The sequence below is a fragment of the Boleophthalmus pectinirostris genome, unplaced genomic scaffold (assembly GCF_026225935.1).
Source record: "Boleophthalmus pectinirostris isolate CB_2022bp ecotype Guang Dong unplaced genomic scaffold, ASM2622593v1 HiC_scaffold_21, whole genome shotgun sequence".
NCBI classification, from domain to species: Eukaryota; Metazoa; Chordata; class Actinopteri; order Gobiiformes; family Gobiidae; genus Boleophthalmus; species Boleophthalmus pectinirostris.
This window is the reverse complement of record NW_026571175.1, coordinates 22,564,612-22,585,684: the sequence shown is the minus strand read 5'-3', so window position 1 is coordinate 22,585,684 and position 21,073 is coordinate 22,564,612. Positions and strand designations below refer to the sequence as shown.

The window sequence follows — 21,073 nt, the reverse complement described above, 5'->3', positions numbered from 1 at the left end:
TGCCTGCGTCAAGGGCCTCTCCAACTACCATCACTCCTACATTACACTCATACATAGTTAAGGTAGGTTAAGTATCTTGCCCAAGGACACAACAACAGTATGTAGTAATCTGAACTAAACTGCCAACATAGTTTTAGAGAAGTTTACCTGTTTAGGCAGTCGTCTAGGCAACCCTTTTCCTTCGCCTCCTCGGGGGCTCTGCAGTTACATGTTGTTGTTTCATAACCAGAAAGAGGCTTCACGTCCACATAAACATCTACAAGCCAAACAGCAGACGTTTACTGTTTACTTTTACACGAAAAATAAAGACTTAGTTAATTATCGTTAACAAAAGCTGGCAGCAGAACTAAGAAACAAAGACATAATGAAAGGATTTAAGATGGTCAAAACATACTGGTCCAATCAAAAGATTAAAAGCAAAACTCACTTGATCTGAGCTTTTTGTAAAGAGGGACATCGGGCCTCTTGTGAAGCTGTAACACACAAAAGGACAATAAAGAATGAACAATTAAATACAAAGAAACAGATGGTTTATCAGACAGACTTCCGGTAAACTATTTTAAACCCTTTATTCTGGTTTAAACCTAGAAAAGCTGCAACACCATGTACTAATTTTGAGACAAATCACCTGATCGTGTTTCCACAGCCATAAGATGTCATAAGGCAACTGGAAATCAATGCGCTTCTGTCTCAAATACTTCCCTGGAATCACAAAAAGGGGCATTTATTTAGAGAGAGAAAACAGAACAAAAGGAAACATTCACAAGTTATGAGTCTGAGTTAATTACTGAAATACTGAATTACTAAATTATTCTCGGACTTTTTAAAAACTATTAGGCTTTGAAAGTATAATTTTCCGTGAGCAAAATGATCTTAAATCATGACTAAAGCAGGTGCAAACTAGTTCAGACCTAGTTCACTTCACCTAGTCGAGTCTGAGGGACAAAATAGGTCTTGAAAATGCATTTTTGAGGTGCAACGCTAAATGTCATGTTCACTTGTACAGTTATTATTAGCAACTACTGTCTCAATAAGCCTTTTTCCATATTTTGGAGTAAAATTTTGACATTTACACTAGGTTAATTACATAGTTCACAGGAGTTTCCCACACCCCACCTCTCGAGACTATTTGCAACTTGTCTGAACAGGTTTACAGCCACTTCGTCTTGACCTCTGTGTCCTGTGTCAAACCAGGGGAAATCCAGAGGGTGTTCCTTTGAGAAGATTTGACTCAACTACTTCTGTATTTAGTATGATAAACCTAGGATCAAGGCACATGCAAAATCACATGGTTTATAATCTACTGACCGACGTGTATAGGGGCAGGGAACAGGCCATACTCGTGTTCACCAGGTATGTACTCCAACTTCTCCTTCTTCAGTTGTAGGAGCTGACTTTTAGGGCTGCAACGAACAAATAAATAAAATGTAAATTAGGTCTGTGCAGTATACAGAACAGCAAAGTTTATTTGTTGGCAATATCAGCATACACAAAATCCAGAGTAACAAAGTTAAGCACAATAATGTTACAGTTTTGCATCTATGAAAGTCTGTTTATTAAAGTATGAAATTTAAATGTGTTGAAAAGAAATATAAATTCAGATTGTGAGGTAATTTCCATAATTTGTTTCTCTTTAGTTCTGCTTTGTTTCATTCACACACCCATTTTAATACACAAATCCTGCATATTTAAGTTGTTCTTCTCTCAAACAGAAAACATTGTTCTACCTTGTGATGTCAGGAAATGGTCCTATAGTAATAAAGTGTTACTTAAACATGTGTGAATGAAACAAAACACAATTTCTGGTATGTTTTTGAGGAGGTGGCAACATTCTAGCATGTCTTAAAGGTCACATGAGTCAATTTTGACATTTAAAGCAAAACTCAGTAACAGTTAATTTAGTTATTACATTTGAAACCACTTATACATGAAAATGCATGAAATTACTCAAATAAATTACACTAAATATCTCAAAATTGTATAAAGTTAAGCTAGTGCATGGCTCTTCTCGTGTTATTTTAAGGCATCTATAAAATAAAATGTAAAATAATCCAAGTTTTCTTTTCAGCACTTACTCCTCTGTTTTGTAGACATCGGAGTAGAGCCCTGCCTTCTGAAACTTCTTCTTTGGGGGCCTAGCGGGTCTCTTCTCGCGTTGGCTTGGGACCGGGATGGAAGGAGTCTGGTCTCTTGGGACAGTTCCTGGGCGTTCGGGGGAGCCTTGGCCATCTGGCTTGTCTTCCACTGGGCTAAAAATAAAGCAGTGACAAAAGGACTTACAATATGGTCCAATGTACAGTACATTATATCCCAGCACTTTTGGTACAACAGAAAGGAAATGCATTATATAAGGAAAGTGTATGTTATTTTAATGTTAAAATTTGTCAAAATGCTACTTAAAAAAACTGGGCAACATTTTTTGGCAGAATAAAATAAATATGACTCTGTTTGGTTAAAATCTAATGAAAAGGTCAAATGAAATACAAGTATATACATTTTAAAAGCATTGTATGGGAAGACAGAAGTGTTGATTTAAATGTGTACACTGGCAACATCACTACTAACTTTTAATCTGGCAGCATTATAATTATCTGGAAATAAAGTTTTCTTAAAATCATTCTACTATTGTTGTTCTTGAATGATAATGATATGGTGTATAAAAAAGTATGGCAAATGTCTGAAAATGACAAATACAAATACATGACTGAAGTTTAATCAACTTGCTTTAAGTTTGATTGGTTGTTTTTTAATATAGATAAACATGTATCTGAAATACATGGTATTCACCTTGGATGTTCTTGGACCTCTTCTGAGGTGGACCAGTTTTTCACCGTTCCAGATTTGGATGCTACACTCTTGTCTCTCTCCATTCGGTCCTCACTCTCCACCACCTCTCCCTCCTCTTCTTCCTCCTCTTCATCCTCCTCTCCATCCCAGTGTTTCCTCTTTTGGCTTTTCCTGCGCTGACCCTGAACCACACATTCAATGGCATTTTTGACCGAGTCCCCTTCCCATCCTCGGCCTCCTCCTGATGCCCTCTCTGGTACTCTGTCCCTCTGTCTGTTTTGATTTAGCTCCAGTAGATCAAGAGGCGGAGATGGAGAGGGTGGAGGGGAGGGAAGCGGGTGTTTTCTGGGGCGTCCAGGGCCCCTCTTCTTGACCACGTTGTTCCCCGTCCGCGCCTGCCGTTGGAGTTTCTTGGCACGGAGGATTTTGTTGACATGATGCAGGCTGCGCTTAGCGGACTTGTCACGGTGGGACAGGAGGTGGGGCAGGGCGGAGGTCAGGTCTGGGGACGATGCAGATCCGTGCGAGTGAAACAGGGAGGTTTGGTGAAGTCTAGAGAAAGCCCCTTCAGGATCATCAGGTAGGACTCCCCTTCCCTGAAGTGATGATGCCCCTGCCAAAAGCAGAGCAAAGAATTAACAACTTTTACCCAAATAATTTATTAGTTTGAAAAACCTGTAGAATTTAAAGGTGCACTATGTGACTTTTGTGGTGGAGGGTCTACCACCTGCTTGTCTACATGGAGATGTTACTGCTTGAAATGTTCCACAATATGACATTAAACTTCTATCATTTAACATTATCTACCATGGAGACAAGCAAGTAACACCACCAAGCAAAGTTACAAGTCAGATCTATGGAGACGTGACCCCAATCACAGTAAGAATGGAGTCTCCAGGGCAAAAAGTAGGTGGCGGAAAGGTTACATAGTGCTCTTTGAAGGATTTTTTTTTTTCAGAGAAGATAAATTGTTCTTCTGTGTATTCTAAATATAAAACAAATGGAAATACAGTATGGTTGTTTGTAGTAAAGGAAACTTGCGTATAAACTTCTAGCCCTACAATTCAGTTCCTATAGATAGTCACACATACCATTTTCAAAGCCATAGGAATAAGATAATTCATAAACACAGTGTAACCTCCCCTAAGATAAACAGTATACATTCCATCATCAGATCAATTACACAGTAAAAGGTGTTTATAAATGACTACAAATAGCCTTTATAGTAAGCAGCTGTTGTACACGTTGGCTTCTGATCTTTGCCACCCCCTTTTACTTCTTCACTTGTACCTTACTACACACTTGTCTTGGATGCCAGTCTGGACCCCACCCTTTGGCCCACACAGTCCCCAGAGTCCAGTCTGTGACCGCGGGCTGACCCACAGTCCTGGGCTGTAATCCGGGATTACCCTGACTCCGATTGACGGGGCCTTCAGCCTCAAAGAACCTTAAAGCAGCCTTTCTCACTCGCACACAAGGATACAAACATCAAGCAAGTCTGACAGTGTGAAAGCCCCACTAACTTTGATATGTGCCCGGCGAAGAAAATAGAGGGGCCCATATTATTCTATATTATGATCTATGTTATAATACAAACACTAATCCTGCATGTTTAGGATGAGTTCTTCTTTCAAACATAAAACACTCTGTTCCACCTTGTGAAGTCATGTGGTAATACAGGAAGTGCTCTACTGGGTTTTTAAACACCTTCACTAGGATCATTTGGATGCTTTCAGTCCTGGAATTGCCAGTTTCTACTGAACAAACTGAAATTTTGAATCTACTGAAATTATAATACTGAACATATTTTACGCCAGTAATGCAAAGCAGGATAATCCCAGTAAACACATTTTTAAATAGACAGTATCATTAAAAGGCCTGAGCTGCAACAAATAAATGGCAGAATGAACCAATAATTAGCAACAGAAGTTGTTTATTCTACCCTCTACAGCTCAAATCTTACATTAAAACATAAAAATGGGAAAAGTCTCCCCACTGTTACAAATAAAAAACACCCATCATAAATACTAAGCCCCAAAATACATTGCTCCTGCTCATGTTTTCATTTTTAAACATGGCAGAGAATTTACTTGGAAAAACATGACCTGTTATTTTTGTACAGCAGCCCAACAGTCCTTATCACAAACATACCTGGAGTTGTGTTTTGTTTCATCAACACATGTTTAACACACAAACTTTGCATAATTAGGCTGAGTTCTTCTCTCAAACAGAAAACTCTCTGTTCCACCTCGTGATGTGGTAATACAAGAAGTGTTCTACTGTTTTCAAAAGCACCTTCACTCATTTGGATAATTTAGTCCTGGATTTGCCTTTCTCTGCTGAAGAAAAGATAAAAGGTAATTTGAACTTGAAAACTACAGCTTTGTGACATCACAAGTTGGAATAACGCATTTTGAGCTTTGGAGATGTAGACAGACTAATAATGCAGGATTACTCAAACATGTGTGAATGAAACAAAACAGAACTCCATGTATGTTTTTGAAGAGGCAAAAACATTATAACATGGCTTAAAGCTTACAATACTCAATTTTGTGTAATATAGGAACTTTAAAAAGAGGATAAATAAAAATGTTTAAATATTATATCCAGGGGATTTTGAAGATTTACAGTTTATAAAAGCTGAATCATGTTATGGCATTGTATTATTGTATTACCGGTGGCTGCAAAAAAGCTCATAACTCGGAAGTGGCTTAAGAAGGAAATTCCCACTATAAATGAGTGGACTGACAAAATACATAATATCTTTACAATGGAAACAATGACCTTTAAGCAGAAACTAAAGGTGGATGTTTTTGAATAATATTGGCAGAAATTTTTGTCATTTATACCAGCAATTATGCTTGATTTTGCCTGATTATGTTTTGTTAGGCCTGTCATGATAACAAATGTTGAAGTGTGATACATTGCTAAAGTAATAGATGATAAACGGTAATACTGAAACCAAACCATAAAGTGGAACCACCACCCAAAAAGTATTCTAAATGCACAATATTATAAAAAAAAATATGAACTGCAAAAAATAAATACCTGAATGCAAAACTTAAGTAATTATTCTGTATCTATAAAGAAGTATAGAAGTTCATAATTCAACCGTCTACAGCTCAAATTGTATTACAGAAAAATAACCAAATATTTCTCAGCAGTACAAAGAAAAATTACCATGATAAATACTGACTCCCAAAAAGTATTGTTCCATCTTACATACTGAATGATAAGTCGATATAGTAATTAATGTGACAGGCCTATATGTGGTTTGAATTTTTACCCTCTTTTTCTCTCTGTTTCTCTGTTTTATGTGATTGTACAACTAAAAATACAATAAAGTATAAATAACAAAAAAGAGTAATGACAACAAACAATGTAAGTAATAGGCAATAAAAATGATCTCTTTGATCCTCCAAAATGTGCATAGTCATACTCAGACACTGATATGATTCTCAAACCTTTCACACCAGGTGCCACCTATGAAAATATTTGACATTCCAAGTGTTACCAGGTTTGTCACAAGCAGGAACTGTGTATGGGCAGTGCTAACATGCTAGTAGTGGCATTACAAATAGGACGTGAGCATGGGCGCGCTTCCGGCTCCATCAACTCTCACTCCAGGTCACTCTGTATTGAGAAAAATGTCACCCCTCTCTCTGTAACTGCAGCTGTCAGACTTGTTATTTTGGTATTAACCCTCTCTACATGATCTTGATGTTTTTATTTTGTAATTTTGTCCATAAATCAATTCCTGTTCCTAATATGGAACTTGGCTCCAAATTTGCTCCTGTAAGTGCCCAGTCGTTTGACTGGAGCTGAACTCTATGGGTAATGCGACACTCCCTTTATCCACTTCTTTATACAGTCTATGATCACAACCAAGTCTAAACTAGGACTGAGTCAGGTCTAAAGTAGTAGTAAAAGTAGTCATACCACAAGGAGAAATCTATTAGTAACAGTGATACGCTTACAGTTTACAAAGCACACTTCAACATTTACAAAGTGCTGCTTCTGTACAGAATATTGGAAATCCTACTCACGGGTTGCAGGATGATAAAAATCCAGCACTGTTGCCAAAGCAATTAAGAATTCAAAACAAAAGTCCACAAGATAGTATCATCTATAAACAGGAAGCTGAAAACACATGAATAAAATCCCCTAGTCCCTGACCCAGGTGCATACAAAATAGTAGCCCTTGAATTGTGGCTTTGGGGGGGATGTCTCTAAATATAGAAAGTAAGCAAAAAACCCACTTTTACATAGAATAAACTGCAGCTTTACCATTCACAGTGCGACAGCCTGTCTAATACATTACATATGCTTTCTCTTGCCAAGGCCATAATCACCAGTAAGAGCTACCAAATGTCCTCTAGTGTGAATGCTGCATCTGCCGTTCTAGTGACGTGAAAAACATAGACTTCCAGTTATTTTCCTTGTTCAAACAGAGCAACAGCTGAACGCGCTGGAGTTTCAACAGCCACAACTGAGAAGGGTACAAAGTTACAGGAAAACCACGACATTTCATAGCAGCACTCCCAAAAGATTTATGTGCTTTTGAAACAATGCAAGCTTTAGAGATAAGACTTCAGTGCACAGATTGTGGTGTATTATTAAGTCCATCTAGTAAGTCACAGGGCTAATGGATAGCACAGAACAGCTATAAATAGGCATAAGCAATCATCGTGTCCAACAGAAGTAGTTAATTGACCAGGAACTATTTTAGGAATGAGAATTTGGTGCAACTGATCCCTATAGCTAACATCATCAAAGGACTGTCTCAAATATTATCAAATTCTTTGTATGAGACAGGTAGAATATGGTAACATCACTTTCTAGATTCAGAAAAATCTGTAATAAACAGCAAAACTGTGTCAGGAAATAGGCAATAAGCAAGAAAGCGGGTTAATATTGCAAAACAATAAATAATGTCACAACCTCCTAAATCAGGAATCATAACTTTTCTACATTTTTCACTGCCAGAGAATGTGAGAGTGAGTGATTTGATGAAATGGTTGCACAACATTTCTGGTGGAGAGTCCGCCAACAGCTTGTCTCCATTTAGATGTTATTTCTTTGCCTAAATGTTCCACAGTATGGCATTTAACTTCTCATCTCTCCATTAAGACAAGCAGATAACGCCACAAGGCCAAGTTATACATCAAGTTTGTGAAGCAGCGATGATTGCACTATGAAAGCATGTTTTTAAGGTATTTTTGAGCAGTATGGCATTTTTTTTATTGAGTTAACGCTAAGAAGATCATTTTAATTCCAAACTGCAGAACATTCCAGACAAAGCTTGAACATCTCGATGAAAACAAACACCATTTATTGCTCCATGAGAAAAATTACATAGTGCATCTTTGAATAAATATGACTGTTTTGTGAATTAAATAAATCATCTTACCTAGCTCTCTCCTCTCTGCTGAAGTGGAGCGGTCTTTCCTTATGGCCCGGTCCAGGCGTGAAAAGGTGCTCTCTCCTTCTGTCTTCCTGCCCTTACTGCTCTTCATATTATTGCGGGATAGGGCCGAGGTGAACAGGTTTGTCAAGTTCGGGGAGTCATTTTCAGGCTCCTCCGAAGGTGACAGCGGCTCATCATCTTCACTGTCCGAGCACCCTACCTGCTCTTCGGCCCCTGCATCCGAGAACGGATTTTGGTTTGACGCAGAGTGACCTCTTGATAACTTTGCGTAGTCCGCCTCACAGCTGTTACCCATTCTGAACCAGGACTCTCCGGAGTGGTGTCCCTTGGAACTGCTTCCCAAAGTTAGTCTAGATGGGCCCAAACACGACATAGACCCCTCCTTTCGCTTGTACCGATCCGCAGATGATGAAGAGGATGAAGATGGGGAGTTGCCAGAGGTACCCTGCTTGCTAGTGTTACCGTTAGGTGCATCACGACCAAAGCGGCACCGTTGTAAAGACTCCGCCATTCCTAAACTGCTACTCCCCTTCGCTGATGACGCACTGTCCGCACTAGACCTACCCACAGATCCCCCTCGAGCTCCTTCCTCTCTGTCTTCCTCAGCGCAGCGTTCTCTATGTTTATGTCTATGCTTATGTTTATGGTGCCAGTTGAACGAAAGCTCAGAAGACATGGGAGGGAACAGAACAGGTGACCTCCCACTCCCCAAGTATTCCTGCCTTAGCAACTTGTGTTTTTTCTTGTGAAATTTCGACGGGTTGAGCAGGAGATGCGAGGGGTGGTGCATGTAGGAGGAGGGGGAAGGGGGGAAGGTGGGCGTGTGGTGGTGGGACGTTGACGAATGGGGCGACTGGTGATGCGGATGGGAGAAGAGACTAGCGGGAGGGAAGCCTCTGTAGTAGCCAAGACTGAGAGGGCTGGAGGAGTAGGGCATGCCGTAGGAAGGGTGATAGAATCCTCCACTTGAGAGAGGAAATCCAAGTCCGGGAACATACGGGACTTCCGACATTGAGTCTCGGAGTTTGGGAGGTCTGCCCCGCTTCTTCTTCATATCTGGTTTACGAATATAGTGCAGTGGGTCGCAGGAATACGCCGGATGGGAGTAATAACTGCCAAAATTAACCCTGAAGATTGTAGGTAGAAGATCTCTATGAATGTAGTGATGAGGGGGTGGGCCAGCCGCTCCTAAACCGGTCCTACTACCAAGCCCAGGGAGTCGACTTGGCCCTGCTAGGCCTAATCCAGAGCCAAATCTGAACCCTGTGGTGCGATGTGCTATCCGTATCTCACTTAGTCTAATTACAATTTCTTCCAAATCTGCCAAAAAGTCTGGATCATGCCGTCGGGAGCGTAGCTGTAGGTACTTCTTCTTGCGTTTCCGTTTCTGCTTTCGGAGTTTGTCGTAGCCAGGACACCCGTGATGACTACGGCGCTTACATTTGTGCTTGTGCTTTTCCTTGTGCCCCAGTAATGAGGAGGCGGGAGCTGCTGGGTGAGGTCTTCTGGCATCGGGCGAGGTTCTTGCTCCATGGGGGGATGGTGAGGGCGAGGGGTGCTCCATATGTACAGCAGAATGTCTCCGCCTGCCCCTGGAGTTGAGTCCCACTCCTGGACCCATAGCTGAACCCATCACCCCTGGCATCAGCAGCCCACCTCCAAGACCAGGTGCTAGGCCAAGCCCACCCAAACTGCTTCCAGTTTTCTCTCCCCGATCAGAAGTGCTGTTGTTGTCTGTTCCTATTCCGCTGTCACTGGGCACCGTCTCCTCGCTGTGGGATTCGCTGACGGGTGACGGCGTGGCCTCTTTTAGCTCGTTAAGGGGAGCAGGCGAAGTGGGATGAAGGGGCCTGGGAGGGGAGAGCTTGTGGTAATGGTAATGCTGCCTGTAATGATGGTGGTGATGGTGATATCCACGACAGGAGGACTTTTTCTGTGAAGTCGAGGCCAGTGATGATGACAGCAGGCCTGGGTTACGTGGATTTGGGGCAGAGAAAGTTGGTGGAGGGAAGGAGAAGGAGTTGTGTCCATGGTGGGAGCTAGAGTAGTGGGAATGGCTGCCAAAGTGCACTGAACCAGGCTCCACAAAGCTGGCATCGCTGTGAGGGCTGTGGCCACCGCTGGACTGGGAGAGAGAGGGGGAGGGGAAAACCTCTGAGGAGTGATGGTGCGACTGGGACTGATGGTGATGATACAGACTGGTGCTCGGGGACAGGAAAGGCTCAGAAGTGGGACTGTTGGAATTAGGAGTTGCTTTAGGTTTCCGGCCTCTTCTCTTGCCCATGTATATTGTGCCCTTTTTGCTCACATTGATCTGTGGGCCAAGTTTCCCACCAAAAGAAGCAGCAAGGTCTTCCACAGTGTTGACCACAGGGGCGGCTTTGGGGGGCTCCTCTGTCCTGGGACCGAGAAGGATTTGACTGAGCAAGCGCTTCCTTTTGACACTCTTCATTTTATTGATTTTGCCTATGATGGTTTTCATGATGAGCTGTCCATTCCCTCTGTTCTGAAACCTCTCTCCTGCTTCTGGGGCCAGCGTGGGGGGCTGGCCCTCTTGTGGTAGAGTGGGGGGGAGGCGCTTGGGTCGCCCTCGTTTTCTAGGCATAGGCTGAGGGGGATTCAGATCCACCTCTGGGTGAAGAACAGGGGGATCCTGTTCCTCCTTGGACTTCATGAAAGATGGGAAAACTTTAGAGGGGGTAAACTTATTTGGGGGTCTCCCTCGAGAGGGGGCGTCTAGTGTTGGCATTTTAGACTTTGGTCTACCACGTTTTCTGGGCTGCTGAGTGTATAGGCCTGACATGTCACTGTGAGACAAAGAAGTGGACCTGACCTTATTCGGGTTGGGAGGCCGGCCCACCGGCCGTTTAACAGGTAGCGGAGACTCTGCACTTGGAGATGAGTGACGGCTACTTTTGTCCTGGTCTAATGAGCTCCGGTGGCTGCTCTCACTGTCAGTTTTGTTGCGTGGTTTTCTGCCCCTGCGTTTCTTCAGGGGTTTGCTGTCCTGCTCTGAGGGGGAGTCTATGGAGGAGTCTGCAGAGTCATCTCTGAGGGGTGTGGGGGGTCCATCGTCGTCTGGCTCTGGAGAAGGTGCCCTCTGTCTCACAGGCTCAGGGGGGCTACTGTTTCGGCCTGGTCTCCCACTGTCCCGATTAGGACTACGTTTACTGGGACTAGAGCTCTTCCCTCGTTCAGCCTGCAGTGACTGATGAGTGGCTCCTTTCTCTTTTCCATCTGGCTTTCCTGAGGCTGTTGAAAGTGGGCATTTGGTGAGGTCTCTGGGGCAGTCTTTTTCATGTTCTTTTGCACTTGTTTCCTCGGTCACAGACGGACTGTCCCGGCCGTGTTGACCTTGGGATGAGGCTGGGCTGAGGTGACTCACAGCCCTCTGCTCTGTGGTGGGGATGTTGGGTGAAATGGTACTGGACAGTGAAGGGGTCCTATGTGGAGAGGAGTGTGCTGAACGTGACTTAGCGCTCCCACTGTCACTCTTGCTCTCCTTTGAAATGGCTGAGAGTCGGTTGTTACTGAAGCTCAGAGCTGGACTGTTGCTGCGGCTGCTGCTGTTGCTACTGTTGTTGTTATTACTACTTGTTTTCACAGATCCATCGCTCTCCTCTTTCCTCTGAGCTGGAACAGGACATGAACTGTCCATGTTATCTTTGCTTTTTGACCCATACGGCCTACCAGGGGGCCGAGACACAGGAGGCGGCGGTGAAAGGTGAACCATTCGTGAGTATGTGTTTCTGTTGGCCAATGCCCGATCTCGCTGTTTTGCAGTAGGCGCCATGAAGCCTGAACTGGGGACCGGAGGAGCAGGAGGAGAAGGGTCTGTTTTTGCAGATTTGGCAGGTTTGGGGGTCTTAGTGGGTGGGCGTGTTGCTATAAGTTGAGCTAACTTTTCAGTCACTGTAGGTGCTCCCCAGTTTTGTCCATTTTTGTCCTCACTGGCTTTCGGGGCTGCACTGTATGTATACTGAGGGGGCTTTACACTATCAAAGCTAGGTTCTTTAGATGAATTAACGGGTGGAGAAGGTGAAGATGTCCGTGCATTTGATTGTGAAGTGGAGGTTTTCTTTCCAGTTGAATGCGTTTTGCTGTCCGGAGGAGGCCGGTGGAGATTCAGGGGCCGCTCTGATGTGGTGTTGGCTGACTTTGAGTCCGACTTTGAATCAGACTTGCCATCCGTCTTTGGTGTCCCCTGGAAACAAAACAAGACAGAAAAATGTAACTACAAAGGTAAATACATACTGTGTGCTGTAAAGCACTGTTCAAGTAAGTAACGTTTAATCTACAAAACAAAAAAGAAAAAAAAAAACATAAACTTAGGCAAAATTTATTTTTGTGAACTTTAACACCTGCAGTTGTGTTTTGTTTCATTTGCACATGTTTGAGTAACCCTTTATTATTAGTCTGTCTACATCGCCAAAGCTCAAAATGGTCTATTCTACCTTGTGAAGTCATGAGGCAGTAGTTTTCAAGTTAACAGCTACCTTTTATCTTTAGTTCAGGAGAGATAGGAAATTCCAGGGCTGAAATCATCCAAGTGATTCTAGGAAGGTGTATGGAGTTTAAAAACACAGTGGAGCACGTCTTGTATTATCACATGACATCACAAGGTGGAACAAGACAAGAACTCAGCCTAAATATGCAGGGCTTGTGTGTTAAACATGTGTTGATTAAACAAACTATAACTGGAGTATTTCTGATTAGGAAACAACATTATAACATAGATCAGAAAATAGAGTAATATTGGCTTTGATTTGTTTGCCTTTTTGACCCAGACACCACAATTTTTCCAATCTAGATAGCATTTGATAATGATTTCACTTACAGCTAACTGAACTAAACTTAAACCTGTTTTGTAGGTAGGTATAGTTAAATACAGAAAATGAAAAAAATAAATAGTGAAATCAACATGAACAATATTTTAGTAACTAGATGTAGAAACAGCGAAATTGAAAAGACCAATTACAGCGCAGGAAGGCTATCATTAACACCAGTTTATTGACAAGAGACTGCCCATTGCTGCATAGTGGGCATGCACGGAGGAGGAGGAGCTCAATAACACTTATCCGGGTCAGTCGGGGGACAGGGAGAGAGGTCAGCAACGCATAAGGGGGAGAGGAAGTGCCCATAGAGACAAGACAGACACAGGGGGCAGGAGACACAATGAAATTTAAAGGACAATTTATGTGCATCTTTTGACCACTACTTGGGCTTTCCCACTAACCACTGGAATAATTGAGAAAGCATTTTTCAAATTCCAATGCTTTTCTTATTATAAAAACATAACTCTTTAATTTGATTGCTAGAGAGATTAAATAAGACAGAAATTTAGACTTAGGCTGCACGATTTGGGGAAAAATATTCAATTCTGATTGTGATTCAATTTGTAATTTATGTTTTAATAATAGGGTTCTGTTCAAAGTTCACATTTCAAACACGTCTAGGAAAATTGACTAAAAGATTAATTTATGGAACTCACAAACTACCGGTTAGGGCTGGGCGATATGGATCAAAAAATATATCTCGATATATTTTGCTATATCTCGATATACGATATATATCTCGATATATGTTCAAGAAAAAATAATCCCCTAAAACTGAAAACTGCAAAAACAAATCTGCCAAATTCCACAAGGTCCTTTTTTTTATTGAAGTGTAAGAGGTCGGCAGTTCATATAGGAACATTTAAGATTACAAAAAACCTAATTACATAAATAATAATTTAACTGTAAAATAAAATAAATAATACATATTTCCTTCTTTTCATTCATAGATAAAACAACTCAAGACAAGCTCATCTTTGCATTAACTCTGTTATCCAGACCAGAACCAGAACCATGAGCTCCTTCAGCAGAAGAAACTCAGGATGTTCCTTATTTTAATAGATCCATGTTCCAGCAGTAAGGAGCTCTGAGGTTTCCCACAATCCACTGCAGATCAAACCCAACGTTTCCAAACACTATTGTACAAGTGACACTGCAGCAGATTATTCATTAAAATCTTCTCCATAAATAAACTTTACATTACTAAACTTTACAATATATAAAGCACAATGACTCTAGAGCCACATCAGCCATTTTGACATTATAATGTGTTTAATGCAGTTTTGCGCACGTGTGTTTACGTTTTACAGAAACGAAACTTAAGCGCATGGCTCATTTGCATAAACAGCGCACTTCTCACGCAGCTCAGCTCATTTAGCTTCTTTCGGGCTAAAGGACGCGACTCGGTGGAATATGAGGATGTGCTGCTGATGGTCTGTAAATCTTGTCTGGAAAAGGTTCGTGGTGCTTGAAGCTTTTCACTGGCACCAACTTTCGGCGTTCAAGGCGATAGTGAGGAGTGAAGGAGACACGAGCGAACAAAATCAGGGAGGCGGGGGCGCGCGGAAGCGACGAGAGAGAAGGTAAACAAGCGAAGCGGCGAATTCTAAATTTAATATAAGCATTATATCGATATATACGATATGTCAGAATTCATATCGAGTTTAAAAACTATCTCGATATATTTAAAATATCGATATATCGTCCACCCCTACTACCGGTAATAGAAGAATCACATTTCAGAAACTGCTTGTATAGATCTAATCTACAGGGTTAGTAGTTTGTATGTTTGCAAGACAGAATATTTAGTTGTTTGTGAAGGAAATGATGGTACTTCAAAACTTTTCAGCCTTTGCATTTTGGTAATTGTGCCATTCAAATTGTGATTTTGACTCAATCACAATTAATCTTGCAGCCATAACTTGAAAATTAACTTGTGAAAAAACTCACTAGAAAATGTGACCATATAGACTTATAAACCAGACCGTGAATGCAAATGAACAGTTTAGAGTTTAGAGGTACCTTTTTAGTTGGAGCGTTTCCGTTTACTTGGGTAGGTGCAGGAGTGTTGGTTGTAGCAGGTGAAGGTGCGGAGGGTGGAGGCGTAGGTGCTTTAGCTGCTGCTGGGGTCGAAGAGGAGGTCAATTTATTAACTGAAGATGTTTTATTGTTGTTGACTGAAGGGCTCTTCTCTCTCTTCTCTTTGTCCTTGGATTGAGCTGCAGGAGTCTTAGTTTGGCTCGCTCCATCTCCTGTAGACGATGCCGCACTTTTGGATTTTGAGTTACCTCCACTACGCGGTGTGTGACGGACTGTTGCCCTGAAAGCTGGGCGGCAAACGTAATTTTCCAGGCTTTTAGGGGGCTTCTTCATGCGTTTGGCTTGGAGGCCAATTTTCAGTTTGAGATTTCCGTCGGACAAACCACTTTCTTTAACAGAGAAAGATGGGTCGTCTCCTGTCCCACCTGCTCCAGTCGCACCTCCGCCATCTTTGTTTTTCTCCTCGTCTTCTTCCTTCTTACCACCTCCTCCTTCCTTCTCTCGCTCCCCGGCTGGAGAAGCGCTTGCCCCTTGCATTTTTTGATCCATTGAAAGGTTGCTGCGGAGTCCCAGGGAGAGGATAGGGTGAGAGTTTGTTGTGGAGTTTAGAGGGCTGGGAGGGGAAGAGGAGGAGGGGGTAAATCTGAGGTGACTTCTCTCAGCCCTTCGTCTCCGTCCTTCAACTGTCAGAGAGAAAAACAAGAAAGAAGAAAATTGATATTAGTTACAGTCCCACACAAGAAATAAAAAACCTGGTTTATAAATAGCACAGTATAAAGGGTCTGGCAGTCGGGGAGAAAGGAAAGGGCAACATTTTTATAATCTGTTTTGTTAGAGGGCGTCTTTCATCCCATCTAGGTGAATTTTTATGACGTGTTTGTCCTCGTGGCTATAACAATCTGTAACCTATTTATCCAAGGTTGTTTCACCTGAGTAAAGTCTCCTCCGCTTAAAGGACTACAGGACTGCACAAGCTCAGATTTAACAGTTAAAGTCATGTCTGTCCCAAGGGACCAGAAACTCCAATTTCAAGTTGTCTTAACTTATTTCAGTAGAAGAAGCATGTGCTTTTGGTCAGTGTTAGCACAGGAGCAGCTAAAGCCGCCTGTTTCCTAATTGAGCCCCTTAGAGGACAGCCCACTTCAATGAAGCTGTCCACGGCGCCCAATGGCCTCTGAGTGATTTAATGGGGATTCGCCCGAAGCAGGTGCTTTCTCTGAGTGAAGTCATTTGGAGGCAATTCAGAAGTGTGACCTCAGCACATTGAGCCCAGAGGGACGGGACAGAGGACCTGACCGCCTTTCTCTGCCTGGGCCACCGTAAGAGAGTGATGGAGCAGCAAAATGCAGCAGCAGCAGCATCTCCTCTATGGCTTACATTAGCAGAAAGCATTAGAATGCTCATAATGGAGACACAGTCAAATCTCTTCATGTACAATCATTAGTAGAAAGATTCTGCTTTTTAAGACCTTCAAAACAAGTTTGTTCATGAGACCGGAAACACTGTTATGGCTAAACCGCACACAGCATATTTGGAGTCTGGCCAGTTTTTTCTGTTTACTGCAATTACAAACTCCATCTCCCCAAATGTGAGACTCCCCTTTACTGCACATACCACACTCAAATCACACCTCGCACTTTTCCTCAACACTTAATCAATCTCTGTATTTGTGCATTTCTGTTAAAGCCTTTTTATCCTCCTCCTCATTTGCTTCACAAACTTGGAAAGCGGTAGTAACAACTCATGGCTGTGTTGCTCCTGCCATAATCAAAAACACATTTCGCCCACCACCAGCAGAAGACTGTTCCCAGTGTCCTTCTTCTGCTCAGTGACAAATGCTCTCCCCATTCTTTCATTGGAAACACTCATACAAGCAGCCAAAAATAAGCCTGTGTAGTTAACACAAGGAGGACACTGTCTGAGAAAGTCAAAACATTACTCTAACCTCCAATGATACGGTAAACCACCTCAATTACTGCAATTACACTTACGGTACACTGTCTGATGCCAAGTCAAATCAGTTTTATGGTATTATAGCGAAAACTGAAACTTCGGCTGCAGGTCTTACTAGTGCATTGCTTTATACTTAGGAAATGACTCATACGTCAAACACTAATAAATCATGCTCTTGTTTTGGCCCTGTCCAATCTTTTAAGCCATAAAACTTCAATTCACTTTCTAAGGTTACACAAAAGTGATGACGATTTATCTGTTATTGTAAAAATAAATCAGGTGAACAATTCAAAGGCTCCCCACGAAAACACAATAAAACTTTGCTTAAGTAAAGTCTGTTTATGTTTTTGTACACAGACAACTAACCGATTCCAATTGTTTTGTTTCAGTTTACAAAAAAAACACAGTGTGAGATAGTTCTACAAATAGCTAACATTGGTGTTTTTTTTTTTGAGTTTTCACATGTATTGTGTTATCTGTATATATGCATATGAATATGTGTATGTATCTTCTATTTTTGTTGACTTTTATGCAGAGCTAAAGTTGTTTAAAATGTGCTATATAAACAAACTTGAACTGAACTGAATTGAAGTAAACTGTTAAAATACCTAACTTTCATCTCATATGATTATTTAAGGCCAAAATAATGTGCTTGAGGGAGTGGGCCATAAGGGTGTAAACCAAATCAAAACAAATACCTGGAATACCACTTCACAAACATCTCAATCAATAATCAAGAACCTCGAAATAGCCCAACCAGACACAGGCAGAGTCGTAGTAAACAACTTCCCGCGCCCCCTCCTATTTTTTCATGCAGCTCTCCCTCCCTCTGCTGCACTTTTGCACACGTTGTTCATAACTGCTGATTTCCCCTTGGCCAGAGCAATTGTGTCCGGCCCCTCCACCACCTCCTCCCACATTATCCACACAAGGAGGACTGGCTTCTACCGACAGACGCTCCCCTGTCATCCCCAGTGCTTTCTCTGCTCTTAAGATATTAGCTCATTTGCGTGTACATGACATCAAAGCGGCAGACGAATTCTTTCACTACAGCTACCATTAGTGAAATCTCCCAGAGGAGGCTATAAACGCTAAAGACATCTGTAATGGCGCTAATGGTTTGGGTCTAGTCTTGCATAGGCTGACGGGAATGACAGGTGTCAGTCTCAGCGGTGGTAAAACACGTTTATAAAGCTTTTGATTGACTCTATAGACTTATAAGTGTCAAAATAAACAGTTGGCGCTTTCGTTTTTGCACACTGGCTGTTAGGAGCATGTGCAAAATCTCAAACGATCTGGTTTCACTATTCATCATCGTCACTCAGCAAATTTCTCCACGTTTGGTCATTTCCTAAACACACAGATGCCCCAAAAGCTCGAGTTTGCAAGCGGATGAGAAGCAACAAACTAGTCTAGTGTAAACATTTGACTTAGGCAATCAGATGCGAGCCCTCAGCCTCTTATGTCAACACAAAACAATGATTTTTCAGGACGATTTAGCCAGATGCACTCACCTTTATAACTGATAGAAAACGGTGTTCACATTATCTGGCCGTGTCTTGAATGCGTGCATCAACGTGGTGGGCACATTTTTCTGCAAAGCGCTAAATTGGAGAAGAAACACAAGTGTCAGATTGCGACCTCCACAAGAATTGAAACACATACAAGATTAGCGTTAAAATAATGACCACGTGAGATGAATATTGTTATAGTCTATAGACAAAACGTGTTCTGAGCGTTTACTGGTTTATAATACAATAATAGTCGCAAACAAAACCAAAAAGCAATTCAAAATCAATGCAAACCGCGCTCGACTTCCTAAATATTGATTAACCTTGCTAGCGCCAATACACAAACTTGCAGAGGCATGGACCAGATCGCTTATAAAATACATCTTCTCCGGGTAATACGGGGATAATAACACATAACAGACTTAATGCATATAATGAAGAAGCTGATACAAGCGTAATAAAGCACATATATTGAGGAAGACGCGTGATTATTTAGTAATAAACTAGTGGCTACCGTCCGTCCAATAATAGACACGCTACCTACTTTGTATCAATGGCAGTGGCAACGGCTAACTAGCCATCAATCACCCTCCGTTGGGCGATTTTAGGTTAAAATCACAATGTTTTAGCTCATTTCTATTGCACTCCCCTACAAAATGAGATTAAACGCCACGGATAGATAGTATGGATTGTACAAACTTGTGTAATATGCCTAAACTCAACACGAGTGATGTTCATAATCTTACATCTTTCTCGCAAGCACTCGTGTTACTACATCACAGCAACGACGCGGCTAATGCAACTGAGCTAAAAACATGAAATGTGGCCAAACGTGACTCTTTAGACAATATGCGATTAACACGGGGTGGTTGTGGGCGTAAAATGTGTAATTGTTATTCCACGGGTATGAAATAACTGAAGCATAGCCGTGTAGGTTATTAAAAAAACACTCACTGTCAACAAAATGGCGGCTGCGTTGAATCAACACAGACCCGAAATGGATCTCCTTCTATATCTCGCCCCTCGATGCAATAATCCCGTATCTTTATTGGCGATTTGTATCCGTAATAAATCCACAAATGGTCCAAAAATCCCACTCGGACACGGGGTTAGCTGGGCCTGGTTCTGTCAGTCGCGCAGGCACAGGCGTCTCTGGTTAATCGGGCCTCCATGTCTGCTCCAGCCCGTATGTGTCAGTACGTACAGCAGCAGCACGGGCATTCAGGCAGTCCCACAGCCGAGGAGGGAGGGGAGGGAAGCGGAGGAGGAGAGAGCAAATGTCGGGCGGGCGATCGGAGTAGCGCGTACAGGGGCAAGCATAGAGTTTTAAGGGGGGGGGTAGAGTTAAAGGTGCACTATGTTGTACTTGACTCTTCTGCTCGTCTTCATACAGATGTTATTTTGTTGTCTGATTGTTCCACAGTAAGCCATTGAACTTATGATCTAACTCCATGGAGATGCCCCAGGCCAAGTTATAGGTCAGGTCTGTGGAGAGGGGATCCCACTCACAGTAGCAATGCATGTTTTTCAAGGCATTGTTGATTGCTGAATGAACAAATAAAAAATAAGTAGAAACATCTCCATGCAGACCAGGCAGCAAACCCAACACTGACTATAAAAGTTAGTGTTGCTCATTAAAAAAATATTGATGTTAGTAAACTGTTTATAAATAACATATAGGCTAGATAAACAAAGTATTACCCAGTGTACCTTACCCTGTAGGCTAGGCTGTGTAACTCCTGTGATGGAGGCGCCACCTGCTTGTCTCCATGGAAATGTTATTCTTTGCCTGTAATGTTCCACAGTACAGTATTATATCTCTCTTGTAGCCTATTTATCCAATTACAATTTATTTTTATTATACATTTTTGAGGAGGAGGAGGATTGCCTGTGCACAGACTTTGCCATAATGTGGAACATTTCAGGTAAAGCTGAACATTTCCATGGAGAAGAGGAGGTAGCAGAACTCCTCTAAAGTTAAGTTAGTGCACAAGTTGGAATAATTTGCTCATTAAGTTGGAGGCTATAAGAACGCAAGTTTATTGCCCTATCAAATACATTTAATATTATAATTATATGAAATGTCTTTTTTATGAAACGTTTGGTTGTTATATTATTACAAGATATAGGCTTGTAATAACATATTAGGCTAATGTTTATCCATAAATAAGCAGTACAATATATGACTGAATTTCAAAATTCAATTTTATCATTACAATGCCGGATTTCCTCTTCCTACACTTCCCTTTACGGTCATTGACAAAAGTAAAGGAGGAAAGCTGAGGAGCAAATCTTGGTCAGTCACGTGGTTTCTGTGGTTGTCCTCCTCAGTCATTGACAAAAACGTCTGTGTTTCATTATTTCTCTATTTTCGGTGGCAGTGGAAACCAACTGTTTTTGCAGCAACCCAAGATGGGTGTGTTTTTCTGGTGTACAACAGTCAACTGTCAAAAGTGGTGATGCCTCAGCTGAAGCTGGTGTTCACAACCCATGACTGTAAAAACAAAACTATGCCCCAT

The 21,073-nt window shown here is 41.9% G+C and overlaps 1 protein-coding gene across 1 annotated transcript in view; it reads right to left on the bottom strand.

The window, feature by feature from the left end:
• ash1l (ash1 (absent, small, or homeotic)-like (Drosophila)) overlaps window positions 1-19,820 on the bottom strand; it is a 44,180-nt gene extending 24,360 nt beyond the window's left edge. The window contains exons 1-10 of the mRNA XM_020932747.2: window positions 19,509-19,820; window positions 18,558-18,647; window positions 15,073-15,773; window positions 8,198-12,419; window positions 2,788-3,400; window positions 2,076-2,249; window positions 1,309-1,403; window positions 629-702; window positions 428-473; window positions 148-256 (exon numbers count right to left, since the gene is read on the bottom strand). Coding sequence (XP_020788406.2) covers window positions 148-256; window positions 428-473; window positions 629-702; window positions 1,309-1,403; window positions 2,076-2,249; window positions 2,788-3,400; window positions 8,198-12,419; window positions 15,073-15,639 — 5,900 coding nt within the window. The 5' untranslated portion in view covers window positions 15,640-15,773; window positions 18,558-18,647; window positions 19,509-19,820. The remainder of the gene's footprint in view (window positions 1-147; window positions 257-427; window positions 474-628; window positions 703-1,308; window positions 1,404-2,075; window positions 2,250-2,787; window positions 3,401-8,197; window positions 12,420-15,072; window positions 15,774-18,557; window positions 18,648-19,508) is intronic.
• Window positions 19,821-21,073: the final 1,253 nt, after the last annotated feature.